At 34.6% G+C, this 21,656-nt stretch overlaps 1 protein-coding gene across 4 annotated transcripts in view; it reads right to left on the minus strand.

Annotated features, from left to right (window-relative positions):
• The window catches only part of ALG14 (ALG14 UDP-N-acetylglucosaminyltransferase subunit), a 154,446-nt gene that overhangs the window by 18,351 nt on the left and 114,439 nt on the right, over positions 1 to 21,656 (minus strand). For 2 of the 4 annotated variants that reach the window (XM_074188223.1, XM_074188222.1), the window contains exon 4: positions 14,825 to 14,896. The exons of the other annotated variants lie outside the window; for them this stretch is intronic. In XM_074188223.1, the coding sequence (XP_074044324.1) occupies positions 14,825 to 14,896 (72 nt within the window). The remainder of the gene's footprint in view (positions 1 to 14,824; positions 14,897 to 21,656) is intronic. 4 annotated transcript variants of the gene reach the window in all.

Here is a 21,656-nt window from a genome sequence, read left to right on the forward strand (position 1 = left end):
AGTAGTATTTTGACTCTCCCAAATCAACCAATGGCTTTATGTATACTAAATTAATTGTTGATTATTTAATTCAGAATTTATTTAAAAAATGAAAGAAGTGGGTTACAGGTAGAACCTTAAGAAATATTTCTAGTTAAGGGGTAGAAAAATGATGAGGTCAGAGAGTCTGAAGAAACATAAATATTAGTGTACAAGTCATAGGATCCAGTTGAGGAAAGGATATTAAGGAGGTAGTTGGTGATGTCAAATACCACAGAGAGGTGAAAGATAAGGAAAGGGGGGGAAAGCAATTGGATTTAGCAGCAAGATTAGTGATTTTTGACTTCAAAAAGTTGAGGAGTAGGTGGTGTGAAAGTTAATATCCTTTCTGACTAGATTATATGTGCCTAGAATTATACTTTTTAGTATTTATTAACTACATAAATGAGTAGAGTGCCTTTGGTTACAATTTAGCAGTTATCAACATACCTATAAGAAGATAACTAAAAAAGGGATATAGACAGATGCTTAATAAATTGTACAATAGCAGTGCTATTGAAGTTCAGAGAAGGAAGAGCTAACTGTTGACTGGAATGACTAGGAAAGACTTTTCCTAAAAAGATGGGCCTTAAGCCAGATGAAGGAAGCACTGGGAAGAATTAAGGTGAAAAAATGTAGACTGGGAGAATGCCATATGAAAAGGCATTAAAGGGGAGAATACAAAAGACACTTTCAGGGACAAAGGATAGACAAGTCTGGCTGGAGTGAGGGTTTGAATATGGGAGGAGTAGAAGATAAATTTGGAAAGTAGATTGGCACCAGATTATGGAATTTTTGTTTGCCAGGATCTGAGTCTCAGTCTCAATGAGGTACATTGTAACTTCTACTCGTAATGTCAACTATGAGTTTACAAGGATTTAAGGGCAAAATAGTAAGCTATCAAATATTCTTTTTCTAAATAGGAGGCTCTTTTTTCATCCCCTCCTTTCTTAAAAAAATTCTATTGATTTTTTTTTACATTACAAACATTTTACAGATACCATTCAGTGAGAGATATCTAGTAACAATATAAAACAATCAAATAAAACTAACAACATAATGAGCTCATTTGAAAATGCATGCAATATTTCACATTTGTAGCATGCCCTCAACCCCCTCTTTTTAAAACAATTAACAAATCTATTTTCTCTCTCTCTCTCCTTCCTCCAAATTCATTGGAAAAAAAAAGCAATAATAAGCCAAACAAATTCCTTCATTGTCTGTTTTTAGAAATATATTTAGAAAACATTTTGTCATTGGTTCTCTGAAATTATGGATGAATGTTTATTGTATTGTTCATAGTTCTTAGAGCTTCTCTAAGTTGTCCTTACAGTTGTTATTTTAATGATTCTGATCATTTCCTTCATCAGTTTATCAGTCTTCATAATTGTTAATTTTTATAATATTGTTATGGTATAAGTTATTCAGAGTTTGTTTACTTTCCTTTGCATTGGATCCTATAAGTTCCTCCATGTTCTCAGAAATCATCTCTTAATTTTTTGCATCACAGTAGTATTCTCATACATCACAAGTTAAACACAGACTGCCATCCCCATAGCTTTCAGTTGTTTGTCACCATAAAATGAGCTGCTCTAAATATCCAACATTTAGGACAGTTTCCTATTTTTTTCTATCTTTTGGGAATATATGATGATGATATGATGCCATTTTGTTCTTCATTTTCGAAGAAGACCATGACATCAGGGACGCAATGCCATGACAAGCACATGAATTAGATTTCAGTGGGGGGGTGCTGTGTGCAGTCACCAGCTTCACTTTCTCCTCCAGGGGACAAATATGAATCAGGATGACTGGAGATGTTCTGGATGCAAGGTAGTCAGGGTTAAATGACTTGTCTAAGAAAACACATCTAGTAAGTGTCAATTGTCTGAGGCTGGATTTCAACTCCCATCCTCCTGACACCAAGGTGACTACTTTATCCACTGGGCCACCTGGTAGAACTGTGTTAAAATGCAAGTACTGTTTGGTAATTTATTGTATATGATTCTGAATTGCTTTGCATCATGAATCCATCCATTTACAGATTCATCAACAGGCATATAAGTGTGCCTGTTTTCCCCAAACCCCAACACCATTTGTCACTTTCATGTTTTGGTCATGTTTGTAAATGTGATGGATATAAGGTAGCATCTCAGATTGCTTCAATTTGCATTTCTCTCATTGGTAGCATTGAAACATTTTTTTCACATGGCTATATCTAGCCTAGATTTCTTTTCTTGAGAACTGCCAAATCTGATCCTCAGACTACTTATCAATTGATGAATGGTTCTTAATCTTAAAAATTTGAATCAGTTCTTTATAAATATCAGAAAATACTTTATCAAACATACTTTATCAGAAAAACTGGAAAAGATTTTCCCATTTAACTGACATATTTGTTCAGAAATTTTAAAAATTTTATATCAAACATCCATTTTCTCTTCTGTGACATTCTCTATTCTTTATTTGATCATGTATTTTTCTCCTTTCCATACATTTTGTTGATATTTTCCCCCCCAAGTTTCTCTTATTCATGATTTAACCTTTCATAACCAGGTTAGATAAGCATTTGGACCTTATTTTTGTATGTATGAGGTGATAGTCTAAATCTAATTTCTTCCATACTGCTGTCCAAATGTTAAACAGCTTTTGTCTAGTATTGAGTCCTTATCCCATAGATGTGATGTTTGTGTTACTAAGTACTATGATTAGATACTTTTGCTTCTGTATATTGCATAACTAATTTGTTCGACTGATTAATTTCTATTTTTTAATCAATATCAAATTGTTTTGAGAATTATGGTTTTATAATTTATCTATTTCCTGTGAGATTCTTGTCCTTTTCTGCTTCATAAAAGTATTATTATAATAATAATTATTATTATCATTAGTTCTATAATGTAATCCTTTGGTAGTTCAATTGGTATGGAACTAAATAAGTAAATTAATTTAGATAGTTGACATTTCTATTGTTGAATTACTTATCCAATTATTTGTTTATCTTTATTTCTGTAAACAATGAGCTGTATTTACATAGTTCTTGTGTGTATCTTGGTTAATAAACTATAAACTATTTTATATATTTTGTAGATATTTTAAACAGAATTCCTCTTTCTACTGGATTTTATTGGTATTATGTAGAAATGATCTTCATTTAAATACTCTGTGATACTTCCCCCTTCCTAAATTTGCACATATGTGAGAATATATTCTTCATATGCAATGTAGAAATGTTAATATTTGTGTGAATTTATTTTATAATACTACAAGTTTATTAAGGAAGGAAATGATTAATAATAACCAATATCTTAGGGAGAGCCAGAGCTCTCCCCTTTTTCCAAAGTTCTGATTTTTAAAAGTTCAGTCTCTTGACAGACATTGCTGAAAATGAGTTATTATTCAAGTCCCCAGCTAGGTGGAAGCTATTGTGTTCTGCTTAGGCTTAGCTTTGAATAGATTGCCCAAAACTATGAGTGGTCTGGTAAAGAGATAGTTTCTCTGTTCTTGACATGATGTCACTCTCCATTCTTTATTTTAATATAGCTCACCTTCCATTGTGTTATCCAGACAGAGCTGATTCCTTCCCTCAGGAATACCTACTTTTTGAAGGGTAGATGAACTGTGAGCCCACCACCATGATTGTCTTCAGTTTAAGAGAGATGGTCAAATGACCATTCTTTTATTAATAATATACAAGTTTTATTAATAAAATGATGAAATTAGTATGTCTCTCTAACATTTTTAATTGCATTGGTTTAATTGCATTTAGTTGCATTGAAGTTATTAACTGTTTTAACTGTATTGTTGACTCCTTAAGTTATTTCAGTATATAATATCATCTACAATAAGTGATAATTTTGCTTCTCTACATTTACTTATTCCCTCAAGTTTTTTTTCCCTTCTTATTCCTATAGCTAGCACTTCTAGTACTATGTCTAACAGAGGTAATGACAATGGACATCCTGATTTCACCCCTGACTTTATCAGTCTAGCTTACCTCCATATGTATTTTGACTTTAGATAAGATTATTTATCATTTTAGGGAATGGAAAATTTATTCCCATGTTTTTTAATTTTTTAAAACAGAAATGAACATCATATTTTTCATCATCTCTCTACATAAACCATGTTTTTGTCATTAATTTAGTTAATTAAGTTGACAGTTTTCTTAATAGTAATCTTGTATTCCTGATGTAAATCCAACCTGGTCATAACATATAATCCTTTTGATATTTTGTCTGTTATAGTTTATTAAAAACTTTTTGTATCAATGTTCATTAAGGATGAACATTAGCTGTTTAGTTTTCTTTTCTCTATAACTTATATATCAAGACCACAAACTATGTCATAGATAGAATTTGGTATGATGTCTTCTTCTGCTACTTTTGTAAACAGTTTATATAATATTGAAAAATAGCTATTTAAATATTTAGCAGAATTCACTTGTCAATCAATATGATCTTGGAGCTTTTCTCTTTGGAAGTTTAATCTGTTTATATAAATTCTCCTTTGAAATTCAGTTGCTTAAATTCCCTGCTTCTTGATCTATTAATCTGGGTACTTTATATTTTTACAGTAAAATATTCATTTATTTCATTTGTCAGTTTTATTTGGCATAGTCATGCAAAAATAACTTCCAGTCATATCCTTTATTTCTTATTTATTTGTGATTAAGTCTACTTTTTCTTGTTTTCAATTCTACTAATTAGATTTTCTTCTTTCTTTTTAATCTGTTAACTAATGGTTTAATCAAGTTTAGAGATTTTTAAAGCCCTCTTTTAAAATAATAATTCAATGAGTTTTGTTAATCTTGATTTTCAGAATTTCAAACTGGGTTTTAAAATTTGTTTGATTTTTAAATTATTTTTAGTTGTATTGTTAATTCATTTTTATTATTTTTGTTAATAAAAAAAGAAAGATAACTTAAGAAATCTATGATAGAAAAAAAGAAACTGGATATCATATTTCAAGAAATTACTAAAGAAAATTGTCTAGATACATTAGAATGAGGGTAATGTGAAAATAGAAAAAAATCCCACCAATTATTTCCAAAAATAAATTCCAAAATGAAAATTCCCAGGAATGTCACTGCCAAAACCCTGAGCTTCCAGAAAAAAGGAAAAAAAATTACTACAAGTAGTCAGAACGAATTCAAACATGAAGGAATCAGGATTGCACAATATATAGCAGCTATCACTTAAGAAGAGTGAGGAGCATGGAATAAGATATTCCAAAAGGCAAATGATAAAGTTCCGCAAACAAGAATAACTTACCTAGAAAAACTGAATTTAATCTTACAAGGGAAAAATATATCTTCAATGAAATAGAGGATTTTCAAATACTCCTGATAAAAAAAAGCCACAGCTAAAAAAGGAATTATGAAATACAAATATTAGAGTCTAGAGAAAAATAAAATGATAATTGCTAGTGAACAATAAAAAGATTTGTTCTTTCACCTCCCAGCTCTTCATAAGAAACTCACTTGAAACACACACTGCTAAAATAAGTATATGGAGCAAAACTTATTAAGCCTCAGCTGAACTTAAAAAAAAGCAGATAGGAATTATGATTTTAGATAAGGCAACAGCACAGTTTAATTAAAAGAAATAAAAAGGGAAATTATAATTTGCTGAAAGGTAACACAGACAAATTGATTTCAATACTTAATATACATATGCACTCAATGGTACAGCTTCTAAATATTTAAAAGAAAAAAACCGAATGAATTACAAGGAGAAATATAGAGTAAAACTACAATAGTGAGAGACCTCAATTTATTCTTATCAACCCAAGATAAATCTAACCAAAAATTAACAAGAAGTGAAGGACATGAAGAGAATTTTAGGCAAATTAGATATGATAACCACCTACTGATTACTGAATGAAAATAGAAAGATATATATATATATATATATATACACACACACATATATTTCTCAGCAGTATATGGCACTTTTGCAAAAACTGATCATGTTTTAGGACATAAAAACTTCATAAACAAATGCAGAAAAGTAGAAATATTAAACAGTTTTTTACTGAATATAATGCGATAAAATTTATATTAAATAAAGGGTTGCTGAGGAAAAGGTACTAAAACTCACCTGGAAACAAAATAATAATTCTTTTTTTTTTAAGATTTTTCAAGGCAATGGGATTAAGTGGTTTGCCCAAGGCCACATGCCTAGGTAATTACTAAGTGTCTGAGGTTGGATTTGAACCCAGGGACTCCTGACTCCAAGGCCGGTGCTCTATCCACTGTGCCACCTAGCTGCCCCCAAAATAATAATTCTTAAGAGCTGATAGGTGAAAGAAAAAAATCATAGAACTAATAGATAATTTCATTAACTATAATGATAAAAATGAGATGATATATCATGGTTGTCCTTAGGGAAAAATTTATGTACCAGCCTCTTTTCAAGTTTTTTTCTCTTGAATGAGCCTTAAAGACTAAGCCTATACTCTAATTACTTGACTACATGTAAGGTATATAAAGATTAACAAATTAAATTTGTATTGAGATCCTGGGGTGATGCTAAATGGAAAGAATTCTGTATTTGGAATTACTGGACCTGGTTTCAAATCCTCATTTTATTACTTACTGTCTGTGTGACCTTAAACGTGTAATTTCTTCATTTATTTTCTTTGGAAAATGAGAAGATTGGCCTATATGGTTTTAATGGTCCTTTCTAGCCGTAAATCTATCATTTTGTAATTTGACTAGTGAGGCAGAAATGTTGTGAATTGGTTTTAAATCTCCCACATTTCAGAAATAGCAGAAGGCATCTGGTTATTTGTAGGGGCACTCAAGTATTGCAAAGACACACAGAGAGTAGAAATTCCACAACTTCCCCAATTCTTTGGCAAGGCTAAACTGGCAAATGGATTAGAAGGGTTATCAACACCTTTTGAATCTGTCACTTCTTTCAGCTTCTTCCTTCTTTTACTTTTGATTTGGTTTCAGATTCCTAATATATCAATCAAAATCTTATAGGAATGAGCCTAGGATAATTATAAATACACTGTCAGGTTAATCTCATTTGTCTCCCTTAACTCTGCAGGCTGTTAGTATTTTCAGCTGAGGATATTGAGTTTTTTGGTTTTCCTGTGCTTTGGATCAGAAGGTCAAAGTGACAACTTCCTGACAATTTGACCTTTTAAAAAAATTTTGATTTGTTTACCTCCCCTGTTAAGTTTGCTATTAGACATGCTTCAGAGAAGACTATAAAATTGGAGATTGGCAATTAGTAATATTTTTTTATGATAGGGACAACCTTTAACATGCCACTTAGTTTTGACAGATAAGGAAGGCTTTTTAGAGGGTTAAATGGGAAAAGAGTTAATACTTTCAAAGGAATAGGGAGTGTCCCTCTTAAACAGGAAGAAGTGGTCTGATGTCAAAGAAGTGATATAACTCCTGAATTCTGTCAAATTCTTATGTTAAATAGGTAAGTGATATTTTCCTTCTGACCTTTATTTTCCTTTTAATACCAGCTATCTTCAAGGAAACACTGGCAATTTTTCTTATAACGTTTTTTTGTCCATAGTCAACTTCATCAGTGAAAAGGAGCTCAAGAATTTTTATATAGGGTTTTTTAACTTCATAATTTTGACTGAGGAATCTTCTTCATAGGCTTCTGAGCTTTGTTTTATAAATACAAAAACACTTAGACCCACAGAAGTATTTTGACAAATTAAAATGAATGAAATTAAAATAAAATAAATAAATAAAAACAAACAAAACCCAACTTGGTTTATCAGTCCTTCCTGAGAACATTTATATGTAATATATTAGAATATTAGGTGACTGACCTACCAATCTATAGTGTGCCTGTCTTTTCACAACCCCACCAATAATAACTTTTCAAATATTTTGTCAATGTTGCTAATTTGCTAAGTTGTATATGTCCTTTTAAAAATCCAAGTTAGATTCTTCTGGAAATGGTAATTTGCCAAAGCTGATGTGCCAAGCCTTTCATGAAAGATGTGTTGCAACTGTCCCCTAGGGAGAATGGAAACACAAGAAGTGTCTGGCTCAGAGGATGAATTTATAATTCATAGACAAAAATACCCAGGCTGCTTAAAAAAAAAAAAAAACCTCTCTTTTAAGAATGTGGAGAAGTGGATCTATGTGTCAGTTTCTTTACTGTTTTCTACCAGAATACTAGAAGAAGTTAAGTCTTAGAAGGCTATTTCTTCAAGGTAAATAAGACATTGAGACCAGACAAATGAGAAACAAAAGAGTAAAATAAAATTTGTATCTATACACACACACATTCATATAAGCTGGTTAGTGAGTACTGAGTTTCATACTGATCTTTTCAGACAATTCTCTCCGTTCATCAGAACTGTTTCATTTCTTAAAAACTAAATTCTTTTTCTTGAAACCTTTTTAGGTGTACTGGGTTAACTCCCCTTATAGACTGTTAGCCAAGACATCTTACATAACTTCCTATGCACCCTTTTAAATTTACTTTCCCCAAATGTACCTTAAACTACATCTATTTTTCCTCACCTTTATCATATACCAGAATGACCTTCCCTGTGGGTGAAAATCTTCCCCTTTTAATTTCTCCACTTTTTGAAGAATAAAATTATCATTAAAGCAAATCAAGAAATTAGCTGCTGTTTTTTTTTTTGGCAGAGAGAGCTCATATATATATATATATATATATATATATATATATATATGTATATGTATTGATAACTGACATCTCCCATCACTACTATATCATGTACTGGATTTATAATCTATTCTGTGAACTCATCTCTCTCCTCTCTCTGGCTGGATGACTCATAACATAATCTGATGGGAGAACTGCTCTTCCCTCCCTCCCACCCCAAATTTCCAATGATCTTCATTTAAATACTCTGTGATACTCCCCCCTTCCTAAATTTGCACATATGTGAGAATATATTCTTCATATGCAAAGTCACTTTATCCTGTCCTGCCTTTTGAATAACATACAGCCATTCAAAGCCTGAATAACATACAGCCATTCAAAGCCATCTCCCAAGTTTGGGTCTTATTGCATTAAATATCACACGAGGTCAAATTTGCTTCTTTGTGTTAAGACCTCTTGTTCATATTTTTTGTTGCCTATACTTTATCCATTTGGGACATCTGGTCATTTGAAACCAGGGATTTTCCAACTGCCTCCTTTCTTTGACTTTGTCTCCCATCACAGGGACTATTCTTCTGTTATGTATAGCCTTGATGGAATCTAGCTGGGTGAAAATATATATATACTGTCTTTTCCTTGTTACTTCCCCTTCCTTTCCAGTTTTCATCTGCCAGTTCTTTCAGGGTCCAAGACCAGATTCATCAAAGGCAGCTAGATTCTCTTACTATTTCCATTTCAAGCTACCTTTGCTCGGTCCTTTCAAGATTCCCCACCCTCCACCCCCCAAAAGAATTCTTGACAGAGAAAACAGAAACAAAGCAAGAGTTTGACAGCTATATATACTCTCTATTGTCAGTGATCCTATCTTTGATTCTCCTTTTTTCTCAATACATATAAGAAAAACAACCCTGTTTCATTATCCTTAGCTTTCCCTGAAAGGCTCAGTTCACTTTGAGCTATGGAAATATTGATACTATTATTATATGACCATATTAAGCTTTTGTATTTTTTTGGTTATCTATTCATGCTTCTATATTACATGTACACATCTTTTAAAAAATGAAGTTTGTGGTAATTTCCCTGGGTATCCCATCAGTCTCTTCAGATAGCAGTGTGGTTCAGTGTTTAGATCTGAGTTCAAATATGGTTTACATATAGTCACTTAATCCAACTGCCTCAGTTTCCTCAACTGTAAAATGGAGATAATAATAGCACCTGCTTCTCCAAATTGTGAGACTCCAATCAGATGATATTTATAAAGTGCTTAGTATATTGCCTGGTATATCACAGGTGTTCAATAACTTTCTTTATCTGAAGTTTTTATTTTTATTTATTATTTATTTATTATTTATTATTCCTCTTAGGCTAACAGGCTAACTTTTTTAAAACTTTTAATTCATGAAATTCTACTTGCATGTCATATAATTCATGGCTTTCTTTCCATTTACCATAAATTCTATGTTGTAGTCATCTAGAGTCAAAAGTTCCCATTTACTGATAAGAATCAGCTCCAGAATAAAACTACTCCTGATGGGCCCTCCTTCTTTTTGAAGTATAAAAATTATCATTTAGGCAATTATCAGTTGCTTTGTTTTCATGAAAAGATTTTAGTTAATCTTCACCCCAGTATTCCCTGCCATGTTTCCTCCTGTTTCCTCCTTCTTCCCCAGAAATGTTAAGTAAGGACTAGAGGTTTTGGGGCCAGGGAGTGAAACGATCAGATTTGTGTCATTATGAAAATTCTTTGGCAGTAGTTTGAAGGACAGATTATATAGATACACTGGAGGCAGGGAGACCGGTTTGGTGGCTACTTACAACAGCTCAGATGAGATGTAATGAGGGCCTAGACTAGGGAGGTGGCAGGGGAAATTCAAGGGAGAGGGACAGATGTCCCAGATATTGCAGGAAAAACAATGATATGATTTGGCAATGCTTGGATATAGAGAGTGTAGGAGAAGAAAGAGTAGAAGACAAAACGAGGCCCAGGACAAACTGCCGCTGTTGCTTAATCATCCTGCATGGCACAGGTTGCCAGTCCCTGGCAGAGACATCCTAGGAATGTGACTACATTGCACTTGGTCTTATAGCCTGGATCATCTGACAAAACCAGAGGGGAAAGTTGGGGACCTTCTTGGCAGAACAGTTCAGAGAAGTAGCATTTATTTTAATAAAAAAGCATTAGTCTTGGTGAAGAGGTTTTAAGTCAGCGGTTAATCTGTGAAATGCTCTTTCGTCCCCAGCCAAAGGTCACTGGATATGAATCTGACGGTTTGAGAGAATGGTTCCAGTGCTGCCGGGACCACTGAACCTCCAGCTAGCCTGTTTTCACCAGCTGAACACTGATTTCTCAGTTCAAAAGCTTGTGTCTCATAAATAAGAGTGAGCATCTGCCGCTTTGATTGTGCAGTGAAAGGAAGGCTACCATGCCTGGGAAGCTTCACAACCAATGCCTAAGGATGGATTTGAGAGCATAAGAGAGAGACGAGACTCTTTGTGGTAACTGCATTACTCATTTTATATCTTGAGTAGAGCCACACTGACCCTTTTATAAAACAAAACCCAAAAAACTAAGCTCTTGCCTTTCTTCCTCCCGCTGGGGTGGTTGCCGTGTCACAGTCCAGGCATCTTGCTACCATGGTGGTTATGTCTTTCAGGTCGCTTGTAAGCCCTTCTTTAAAAGAAAGGGGAGGAGGAATAATTGTGGAGGAATAAACGCACAACCTTTTGTACTATATGCAAAAGGTGCAGCTTATTTACTGGATTTCTAAGGCCAAGATCTGAAATGAAATATTTTTAAAGGAAATAGATCGTCTATGTACTGATTTGAAATGGAGTTCTCTTATCCTGAATTAAATTCAACTTCCTAAATATTGATCTGTGCACTACATTGTTACCAAGGAGAGAGAGCTTCCTGCTGCCTTATGCTAACATTTGATTGATCTACCCCTACCAGCTGTCTGGCTCTGTACTGCTCTCCCTGAGTTTGATTCTTCAAAGAAAACAGGCCTCAGGAAAAAAAAAAGTAATCAGCCTCCTTTTATCCCAAGGAGAACTGATAAGTGAGTGTCCACTGGAAGACTCTAGGAAGTACATTGTGAAGGGTACAAACATTTTAAACATTTGTTGGTTTGGTTGGATGCCCAAGAAATTTTGCTATTAGTAACAGCATTTTTTTTTGCTTTTTATTTATTTTATTATGAACTTAAGAAATTAAACCAGAATTTTTATAATATGGTAGAATAGAAAAAAAAGTTGATTACATATAAAACTGCAAATCTTAAATCTATATTCTCTTTCTGGTCAATAATTGGTTATTCTGGGATGTCTCATCAATATCTTGGAAGTCAATTAATTCAGCAAGTATTTACTATATGTCTACTATATGTTCAGTTCTGAGATAGAATTTTGTTTTTTTTTTTAGGTTTTTGCAAGGCAGTGGGGTTAAGTGACTTGCCCAGCTAAGTAATTATTAAGCGTCTGAGGCCACATTTGAACTCAAGTCCTTCTGACTATAGGGCTGGTGCTCTATCCACTGGGCAATCCAATTGCCCCTTCTGAGAAAAACTTTTGATGTGGGAAATATAAATAAGAAGGGCCAGAGAATTCAAGAATCTCAGAGTTGGAGGCCAAAGGATAATAGAATTTAGATGGAGAAAGGACCTTAAATTAATCCAACTTCCCTTTTCTCATATATGTGTGTGTGTTTGTGTATATGTATATGAGATATGAAGAGAAGGACATGGAGAAGGGAGAAATTTCATGAAACCTGTAATGGAAAGACTTAGCAACAGATAGCAACAAGATGGATGAATGTAAGTGAAAAGAGTCCAGGTTACTACCATGAGTGAGAGTGACTGGAAGGACTGAATATCCTACAGACACCTCAAAATTAATCTATCTAAAATGGAACCCAGTATATTTTCCTCTAAACCTTCCCCTTTCCATAAGTGCTCCATGACTGACACTCCAATCCTTCCAGCCTCAGGAAAAGGCCTTTAGACTTCACAAATAGATTATTGGTAACTTTGGAGAGAGCAATATCAAGGGAATGATGAAGCTGGAAGCTAAGCTTCCTACTTTTTCATCTTTCTTACACCTGACTCCCCTCCATATACCTTACAATCTAGCTACACTGGCCTACTAGGCAGTACCACAACTAGATCACTCTATTTTCCAGTGCCCATATGCTGGCTGTCCCTTAATCTTGGAATGCTTTTCCTCTTACCTCCTCCTCCAGGTTTCTTAGCTCCTTTTAAGATTTGAATTTCGCCTTCTCTATCAAGAGGGAGGAGGTGTTGTGCTAAGTCACCAGTCTCACTTTCTCCTCCAGAGCCATCTGGGTCCAGTGGCCAGACATGAATCAGTATGACTGGAGATGGCCCTGGATGCAAGGCAATCTGGGTTAAGAGACTTGCCCAAGGTCATACAGATAGTAAGTCTGGAGGCTACATTCGAACTCCATTCCTACTGACTTTAAGGTCAGTGCTATCATACTGTGCCACCTAGCTGCTATATGTGTGTGTGTGTGTGTGTGTGTGTGTGTGTGTGTGTGTGTGTGTGTGTGTGTGTGTGTATGCTTGTGGTTAGATGAATGGCTGATGATGAAGTTTATCCTTCATTGTTTTTGTTTGTTTGTTTTTTGCAAGGCAAGGGGTTTAAGTGACTTGCACAAGGTTACCTAGCTAGGTAATTAATATCTGAGGCCAGAGTTGAACCCAAGTCCTCCTGACTCCAGGGCTGGAGTTCTATCCACTGTGCCACCTAGCTGCCCCTTCATTCTTTTTTTTTTTTAGTTTTTTTTTTTTTTGCAAGACAATGGGGTTAAGTGGCTTGCCCAAGGCCACAAGGCTAGGTAATTAAGTGTCTGAGGCTGGATTTGAACTCAGGTACTCCTGACTCCAGGGCCAATGCTCTATCCACTGCACCACCTAGCTGCCCCCTTGTCCTTCATTCTTGAAGACTATGACATCAGGGAGGTGATGCCACAACAAGCACTGAATAGCTGATCCATGCATCTCCAAGGACAGAATGAAAGACTTTGTAAAATGTTTAAGTGAAATTTAGGTACTCTAAGTCTATTTCATTCTTCTGATCTAGGACAGTAGAAATCCTATTTAAAAAAAAAAAGAGGAAATTATGTAAACTTGGCATGACTTATCATTGATGAAATCATATTGGATCTTTGTAATTACCATTTCTCTTTCTAAATACTTATAAACTATAATTCTAAGTATACATTCAAGAATTTTTCTGCAGAACAAAGTCAAATTCATTAGCCTATAGTTTTAATGCTTTTTGAAGACTTCACCTCCCCTTCTTTTTTCAAAAAACTGGGACATTAACTTTCTCTATAATTTTTAATATTTAAATTTTTAAAAAATTGTGAACCTAATGGACATCAAAAAATAAAAATGAGATTTTTATATGCAAAGCAGAAAAGGGCTATATATGTGAAACAATGAATTATCATTATGTACAGTTTGATTTTTAAAAAGAATATAAAAAAATCAATGTTACTTTTAAATTTATTTTGCTTATATACCTTCTTTTCCTTGCTTCTATTCTTTTCTGTACATTGTTCTAAATGCTTCAATGATTCTCTTTTCTTTCTTTTTTTTTTTTGTGTGGGGAGAAATAGAGAGAGGAAGAATGAAAGGACATTATTGCTAACTCCCTTCTACCCTCAAATAACAACAAGAAAAACATCTTCACAAAAAATAAGCATGGTAAAGCAAAGCAAATCTATATAATGGCCACATTCAAAGATGTATGTCTCAATCTGCACCTTGAGTCCATTATCCTCATGTGCTATGGGGTAGATGGAATGACTCATCATTGGTCCTCTGAAATCATGATTGGCAAAGGCATTATCAAAGCCTTTCACAGTTACTTTTCTTTACAATATTGTTATTATTGTCTAAATTGCTTTCTAGTTCTACGGTATCAGTTCGAAAGAGTTTTCCAAGGTTTCTCTGAAACTGTCCTTTTCATAATGTCTTTGGGAAAAATAATATTCCATTACACCCATATATGGCAATTTGTTCAAACATTCCAACATTGAGGGGCATCCCCTTTGTTGTCAATTCCTTGTTTCAACAAAAATTTCCATGACTTTTTTACACTACTCATTCTTTCAGTAAGTTGACAGGTTAGGCTGCCTGGACTAGAGACTGGAAGCTACTTACTGAAGGTATCACAGTCTTCTCTTCCCACGGCTTCAATATCTTCTCAACAGTTTTTATTTTATCCTTTCCATTCTGAAAAATTCACACTTTTGTTAGAAGAAACGGGGGGGGGGGAGAGTTGAATAGTTTTGTCTCTCCCTCATTCATTATTTAGCCCCCAGTCACTCTTGCTTTCAGTTCTTTCCTTTAACAGTTTAAAAAACAAAACAGATCAAGACCCCATTTTGTGTTACTATTTAGCACCACTCTCAATTCATTCTGAGCTTGAGTAAACCTCATATTATTCTTGTAAACCTCAGTCATGCTCTTGCATTTCTCTCTCTCTCTGGCTCTGTATACATAGGTCCTGTTTTATGAATATTTTGTACAGATAGGTCCTTTTTTGCCTCATATGATAAAGTCCTATCAATTAGCTTTGTAAGTCTTATTATGTAAGGTTGTCAATCAACAGTTCCATCAACAGTGTATTAAACTGCCTTTTTCTCTTCAGCATTGCTAACAGTAACCCCTAACACTGTCCATCACCCCTGTCACTTTGATGGATAGGAGATGATATGCCAAGTTTGCTTCAATTTGCATTTCAATGATAATTAAAGACTGAATTTTTTTCTCATTTGGTTTCTCTCACCTTCAAAAATTATCTATTTGTAATTTTTTTGGGGGGGATTGCTTCACTGGAGAAAATGTATTGGTCTTAGATATATGTACCAGTTCCTATTAGATTTTGAATAGATTTGAATATTATCTTACATGTTCATTGTGAATATTTTCCCCAGTGTTTTCTTTTCTTTTTTTCCCCAGTGTTTCTTTTCTTTTAATTTTTGAGGTCCTGCTTTTTGCTATAAAAATTTATTTTATCTTTGAACAATGAAAACCCATAATAATTTATGATGACTCCTTCTTCTTGATTGCTTAAATAGGTTTTCCTTGTTCATACTGATAGTCTTTCAACTGGAAGGGAATACTTACTTTCTTCTTTTATTTTAAATTTACTGATAACTTGGTATTTTTATATCACTTACATTTGCCATTATGTCCCTCCCTTCTCTATCCCCAAAGAACATTCTTTGTATCAAAGAAGGGAAAAATTCATCAAGATCAATCAACATAGGAAGAAAGTCTGAAAATATACAGTGCCTCATGCCCACAGGAGCTATCCCCGACTTCTTTGCAAAGGTAAAGAGGGTGTGCTTTCTCTAGTCTATTCTTCGCTATTGGCCTATCATTACATTATTGCAGCATTAAATTTTGGTAGTTTTGCTTTTGTTCCTTCTAGTTATACCATCGTAGCCATCGGGTACATTTTTTTCCCCTGCTTCTATTTCCTTCACTTTATATCAGTTCATGCAGATTTTCTCATGCTTCGCTGAATTCATCATATTCACACCATTAGGTTCACTTTCCATAATTTATTTGGCCATTCTGCAATCAAAGGGCAAATACTTTGTTTCTAGTTCTTTGCTACCACAAAAATGTTGCTATAAATAAATATATGGAGCCTCTTGCTAAAAAATTTATATCTTGAACTTCTGGGGGGGGGGGTTTACACTTAATTCTGGTTCTCACCTGATCAGAGCTGATACTACATACCATTGTCAAAGTAATTTCCCTTAAATATAGATCTGACTATTACTCTGATACTCAATCAACTCTAGTGATTTCTTATTGCCTCTGGTATAAGATACAAATTCCTTTGTTTAGCTTTTAGAGCTCCACACAACCTAACTCCAATTTCTGTTAGTTTCAATGGACATTACTGTCCTCTCTATACTTTGCAAACATGTCAAATGACCTTTTCACTATTCCTCCGTATGACATTCCATTTCCCTAGACACTGGAAGTCTAAGGAGGGTAAAGAAGGTTTGGAATAGTTTCTGTGGGGAGTGAAATTGTGATTTTACTTTATATTACCCCGCCTTTTCCCCTACCCATTCCCCACCTCAGTCTAATCTATTTGCCCATAACAGTTATCTAAAATATTTAGTGATTAGCTAGTACAATATTCAGAGGGTTCCCATATTCTGCCAGCAACTGATTTATCTTGATTTCAGAAATGTTCATTTTTAAAAATCTTTTTGCCTGGCTTTATTGTTTTTAGGCTTCCTTGAGGTATAAATGAACTTCAGCAAACTCTTTAAAGGCTAAATGCTTCTCTAAGTGCCCATTCCTTCCCTTTATCAGCAGGCAGATAATTATGGATTTGTTTACCCAAAGAATTTCATTTATTTTATATTCCAGTTTCTAAATCTAATTCCCTCTTTTTGCTTTCTTAAAAAGTCATTTTGTCTTTTTTTTTTGCTGACTTAGTATGTTATTTTCTTTTTATTAAAATGCTGGCATTTAACATATTACAGGAGAACTAAATCATGGGTTTATACTTGCCAGGATCCAAACAATTCCACTTGTACACTGTTGCTTGTTTTTCCTAATTCTGGAAATTTTTCTTTAATGATTCATCATGGTGTAATGGAAAGAACATTGGGCTTGGAAACAGTGGAATTGGGGTCAAATTCCATCTTTTATGCTTCCTACCTAAATTATCTTTGATGATACCTACCTTGGACCAATCATTAAATCTCCTTGGGCCTCAGTTTCTTCACTGTAAAAATGCAGAGCTTAAACTAAATAGCCTCTGTGGCCAGTTCAAATATCTTCAAGGCTATCATTTTACATGACTCATTTGGCCATTCTCCTGGTGACAGACACCTGTTTTTCTGTGTTTCTACAGAAAAATGCAGCTATAAATATTTTTGTGTGAGTTCTGCCTTTCTGTTTAGTACTAGTCCTCCTACTGGGCGTTTTAAGAAAAAAAAACTTTCTTCAATTTCTACTTTTGTTTGCTTTTATGATTTTCTTACCAATGTTAATCCTTGCTTAATTTCTTTAAATGGGTCATTTATCCATCTGAAGACATCGCAGGATATTTTATGTAGAAATACTTATATTTGCTTCTGGTATATTATTAGTTTTTTCAGTTCTTCTGTAGTGTCATCATACTTGTACTTAGCTTTATTTAAAAATTTTAAAAAAACATTTTCTATTGCTTTTTAAAATTGTAAACTTATCAAACACCAAAAATAACATTTCCACATACAGAGTATATCAGAAAAATAGGATATGTGGGCAACCCATATTGTTCATATTACATAGAACTTGCTTTTTAAAGAAGTAATAAATTCAACATGTTGGTTTCAAATCTATTATTGTGTACTGAACTGTCTTCTGTTTTCTGATGTATTTTTAGAAATTTTCAAAAAATTATTTATTTTCTAATTACATGAAAAGATGGTTTTCAACATTCATCCTTTTGCAAGCTTTTGAGTCTCACATTTTTCTACCTCTTTCTCTTCCCATCCCTCTCCTCACAGTAAACAAGTTCATGTAGATTGTACATGCATGATCTCTGATGTATTTTTTTAGTTTCTTTTCTCTTTGTAGTTATTACATTGCTTCTTGAGAGAGCTTTTAACTTTATACTCTGACATCTTGACTAGAAATTAATAGGACCTTGAAATTCCTCTGAAATATCAATGGAATTCATTCATTCAGTTTTGTGTAATGCCTCAATTAGTATGCTTTCCCCCCCCCCATTCATGAGTAAAAACAATGACAATCATTGTCTTTCCTTTCCAAACCCTCCCCTTCCAAACTTCAGTGTTAAGTCCTTTGCACTCCCAACCTAGGTGTCATTCTCATCTCCCCTCTTTCTCTCACCACCCATATCCAATTTGTTGCCAAGGCTTGTCTGGGTCATCTTTGTGATATCTTTGGAATGTTCACCCTTCTCTTCTCTGAGATTGTCACTACCCTGTTTCACATATATCTCTCTTTACTCTTAGACTATTTCAATAGCTTGCTGATTGATCTGCCTGCCTCCCTATTCTAGTCCAACCTCTGCTTAGCTGCCAAAGTGATCTTTCTAATGATATGACCATGTCACTTCCTATTTAATCAATTCCAAGATCATAAATGTGCTTTGTCTTAGCTTCTCAGCTTCCTTCAAGTCCCAGATAAAAATCCTACCTTGTCCAGGAAGCCTTTTCTGATCTCTCTTAATTCTAGTACCTTCTTTCTGTTTATTCCCCCTATTTTCTCTTGCACACAGCTTGTTCTTGCAGAGTTATTTGCATATTGTCTCCTATTAGATGGGGATTTCCTTGAGAACCAGGGCTGTCTTTTACCTTTCTTTGTAGCCCCAGTCCTTAGCATAGTAACTGGCATAGAGTATGTGTTTAAAAAATATTTACTGATTGACCCTGGAAAATCACTTAATCTCTCTCTGCTTCAGTTTCCTCTTTTGCAAAATGGGGACAATAACAATATAGACATTACAGAGTTGTACTAAGGGCAAAATGAGATTATATTTATAAAGGGCTTTTGCAAACTTTGAAGTGATTTAAATTATCCCTACTGATTATGAATGTTGATAATTTTATTCTTTAATTGGAAGAAGCTCTATTCTGTATCTGATTTAGGCCAAACACAGGGACTGGCTGTGGGTGTAGAAATGATGGGAACTGGGAAAGAAGTAACCACCCTACCTAGGTATTTGTGACAGGAAAGAAGATAAGACTTGGGATAATCTGACTTACATTCTAGATTTGGGGTACACAAATTCAAAAAAGTAGTTGAAGTTTTCATAGGGAAAGCTAGCTCAAAGGAAAGAGAAGTTATCAAAAATGATATTCTAATGACATAAACTTAAGCAATTAAGGTGTACAAGAAAAAGTGGAACTGCCTAAATAGGCCAATGGCACAACTTAGAATTTATTTGTTTTCCTTTGGTATAGGGTCCTTCTTTTTAAAACTGAATATGATATCTTTTGTTTACATATTATCTTCATTTTTCAATGGCTATCCATCCTTTATGCTCTATTCAGAAAGCCATTCCTTCTAATTAAGAATAAAGGAAAAAAGCAGTTTCTTAAAACTAACTAATGCAGTAATAATGCAGTCTGACAGGAAGCTTCTTATCTTGGCAAAGAGGAGAGAGAGAGAGAGAGAGAGAGAGAGAGAGAGAGAGAGAGAGAGAGAGAGAGAGAGAGAAGAGAAGAGAAGAGAAGAGAAGAGAAGAGAAGAGAAGAGAAGAGAAGAGAGAGAAGAGAAGAGAAGAGAAGAGAAGAGAAGAGAAGAGAAGAGAAGAGGAGGGGAGAGGGGAGAGGGGAGAGGGGAGAGAGAGACAGAGATAGAGAGAGATCAATTGATCATCAGGGATATTGAAGGACTCTTGTTTTAGTATAGTTTGGGCTAGGTGATCTCTTAGGTACCTTCCAAATTTGAGATGTGAGGGGTTGCAGCACCAGCTGAAGAATTCAAAGGGAGTTAAGATGCAACATTGAAAGCATTGGGGCTGGAACCTAAAAAAATCTAAATCTAAATCTAAATGAAATTCAAAGGTCAGGACAAGGGATGCAGAAGGGAGACGGAAGAAGGTATCAGAAATCTCCTCTGTAGGGGGCGGCTAGGTGGCGTAGTGGATAAAGCACCGGTCTGGGAGTCAGGAGTACCTGGGTTCAAATCCGGTCTTAGACACTTAATAATTACCTAGCTGTGTGGCCTTGGGCAAGCCACTTAACCCCGTTTGCCTTGAAAAAAACCTAAAAAAAAATCTCCTCTGTGATTTTGCTTTATACCAGGTCAGGTTATAGGAATCATTAGGATAGGAGCTACACTTGTAATGTTGCTGACATGGGGAGTACCTGGAAGGAAATTCCCTTGGCCAGAGTAAATCCCTACCTTCTCTCTGAGAAGGATAAGGAACTTTCCCAGAGTCATACAGTCAAAATGGGTTGGAGGTGGGACTTGACCAGTCTCTGAGGCTGCCTTTCTCTATAGATCACAGAACGATGAGGAGGATGATGATGAGAATAGCTCTGTGCCAGACACTGTGATAAGCACCTTTCAAACAAGGTCTCATTTGATCCATTCAACATCCCTGAGAGGTAGGTATTATTAGTTTCCATTTTATAAGATAAGATAAGATAACTGACACAAAGACACACAAATAGTAAATGTCTAAAGATGGATTTCAACTCAGGTCTTCCTGACTCTAGGTCCAGTGCTCTATCTACTGCTCTTTCATTTTCTATCTGCTGCTCTATTGGTTTCAACTCTGTGAATATCACGCATACCCCATTCTGGGTACCTTCTGGTTCCTTTTGTGTAATGTATTTCTCCATTAGATAGTAAGTTCCTTGAGGACAGGGACTTTCATTTTACTTGATTCCCTAGTACTTAGTATAGTGTCTGTACATAATGTACTTAATAAGGTGTTTAATAAATGTATGACTGACTATGCTACCTAGATGTCTCCCTCCCAGATATAGAGCCTTAAAGGACTTGAGAGATTAGCTACTCCTACCATTTTTATAATCTCATCTGATCTGTCCCCCTACCCATAACCAATACTCATGGCTGCTACAACATATTAACCTATTATTTTTGTGTACATTGACTGTGCTCTAATTACATAGAGGTCTAGTACTGCTTAGAATATTTATATTTTTACAGCTGTAATATAAGGCAAAGTCTGACTGATGAATGCTGATTTTACCTTTTGGCAGTCTGAGAAAGAAAAGATGCAGCAGAAGCATCATCTTATAAGAGGGGGAGAAGAAAGGAAAGCAGTAAAAAAAAGAAATGACAGAAATGAACAAAAGGGTGAAGGAGTCAGAAAACTAACAAAAGAACCAAAATGATCTTAAGATTTGAGAGGAGGGGAAATGGGGTGAAGAGTAGAAGAAAATATGAAAATAGAAGATAAGATGGAAGGGAAAGAAGCATTTCTAAAGAAAGAATATAAAATGGCAAAAGAGAAAAGAACAGGCATAAA

This window comes from Macrotis lagotis, chromosome 5, assembly GCF_037893015.1.
Source record: "Macrotis lagotis isolate mMagLag1 chromosome 5, bilby.v1.9.chrom.fasta, whole genome shotgun sequence".
Taxonomy (NCBI): domain Eukaryota; kingdom Metazoa; phylum Chordata; class Mammalia; order Peramelemorphia; family Peramelidae; genus Macrotis; species Macrotis lagotis.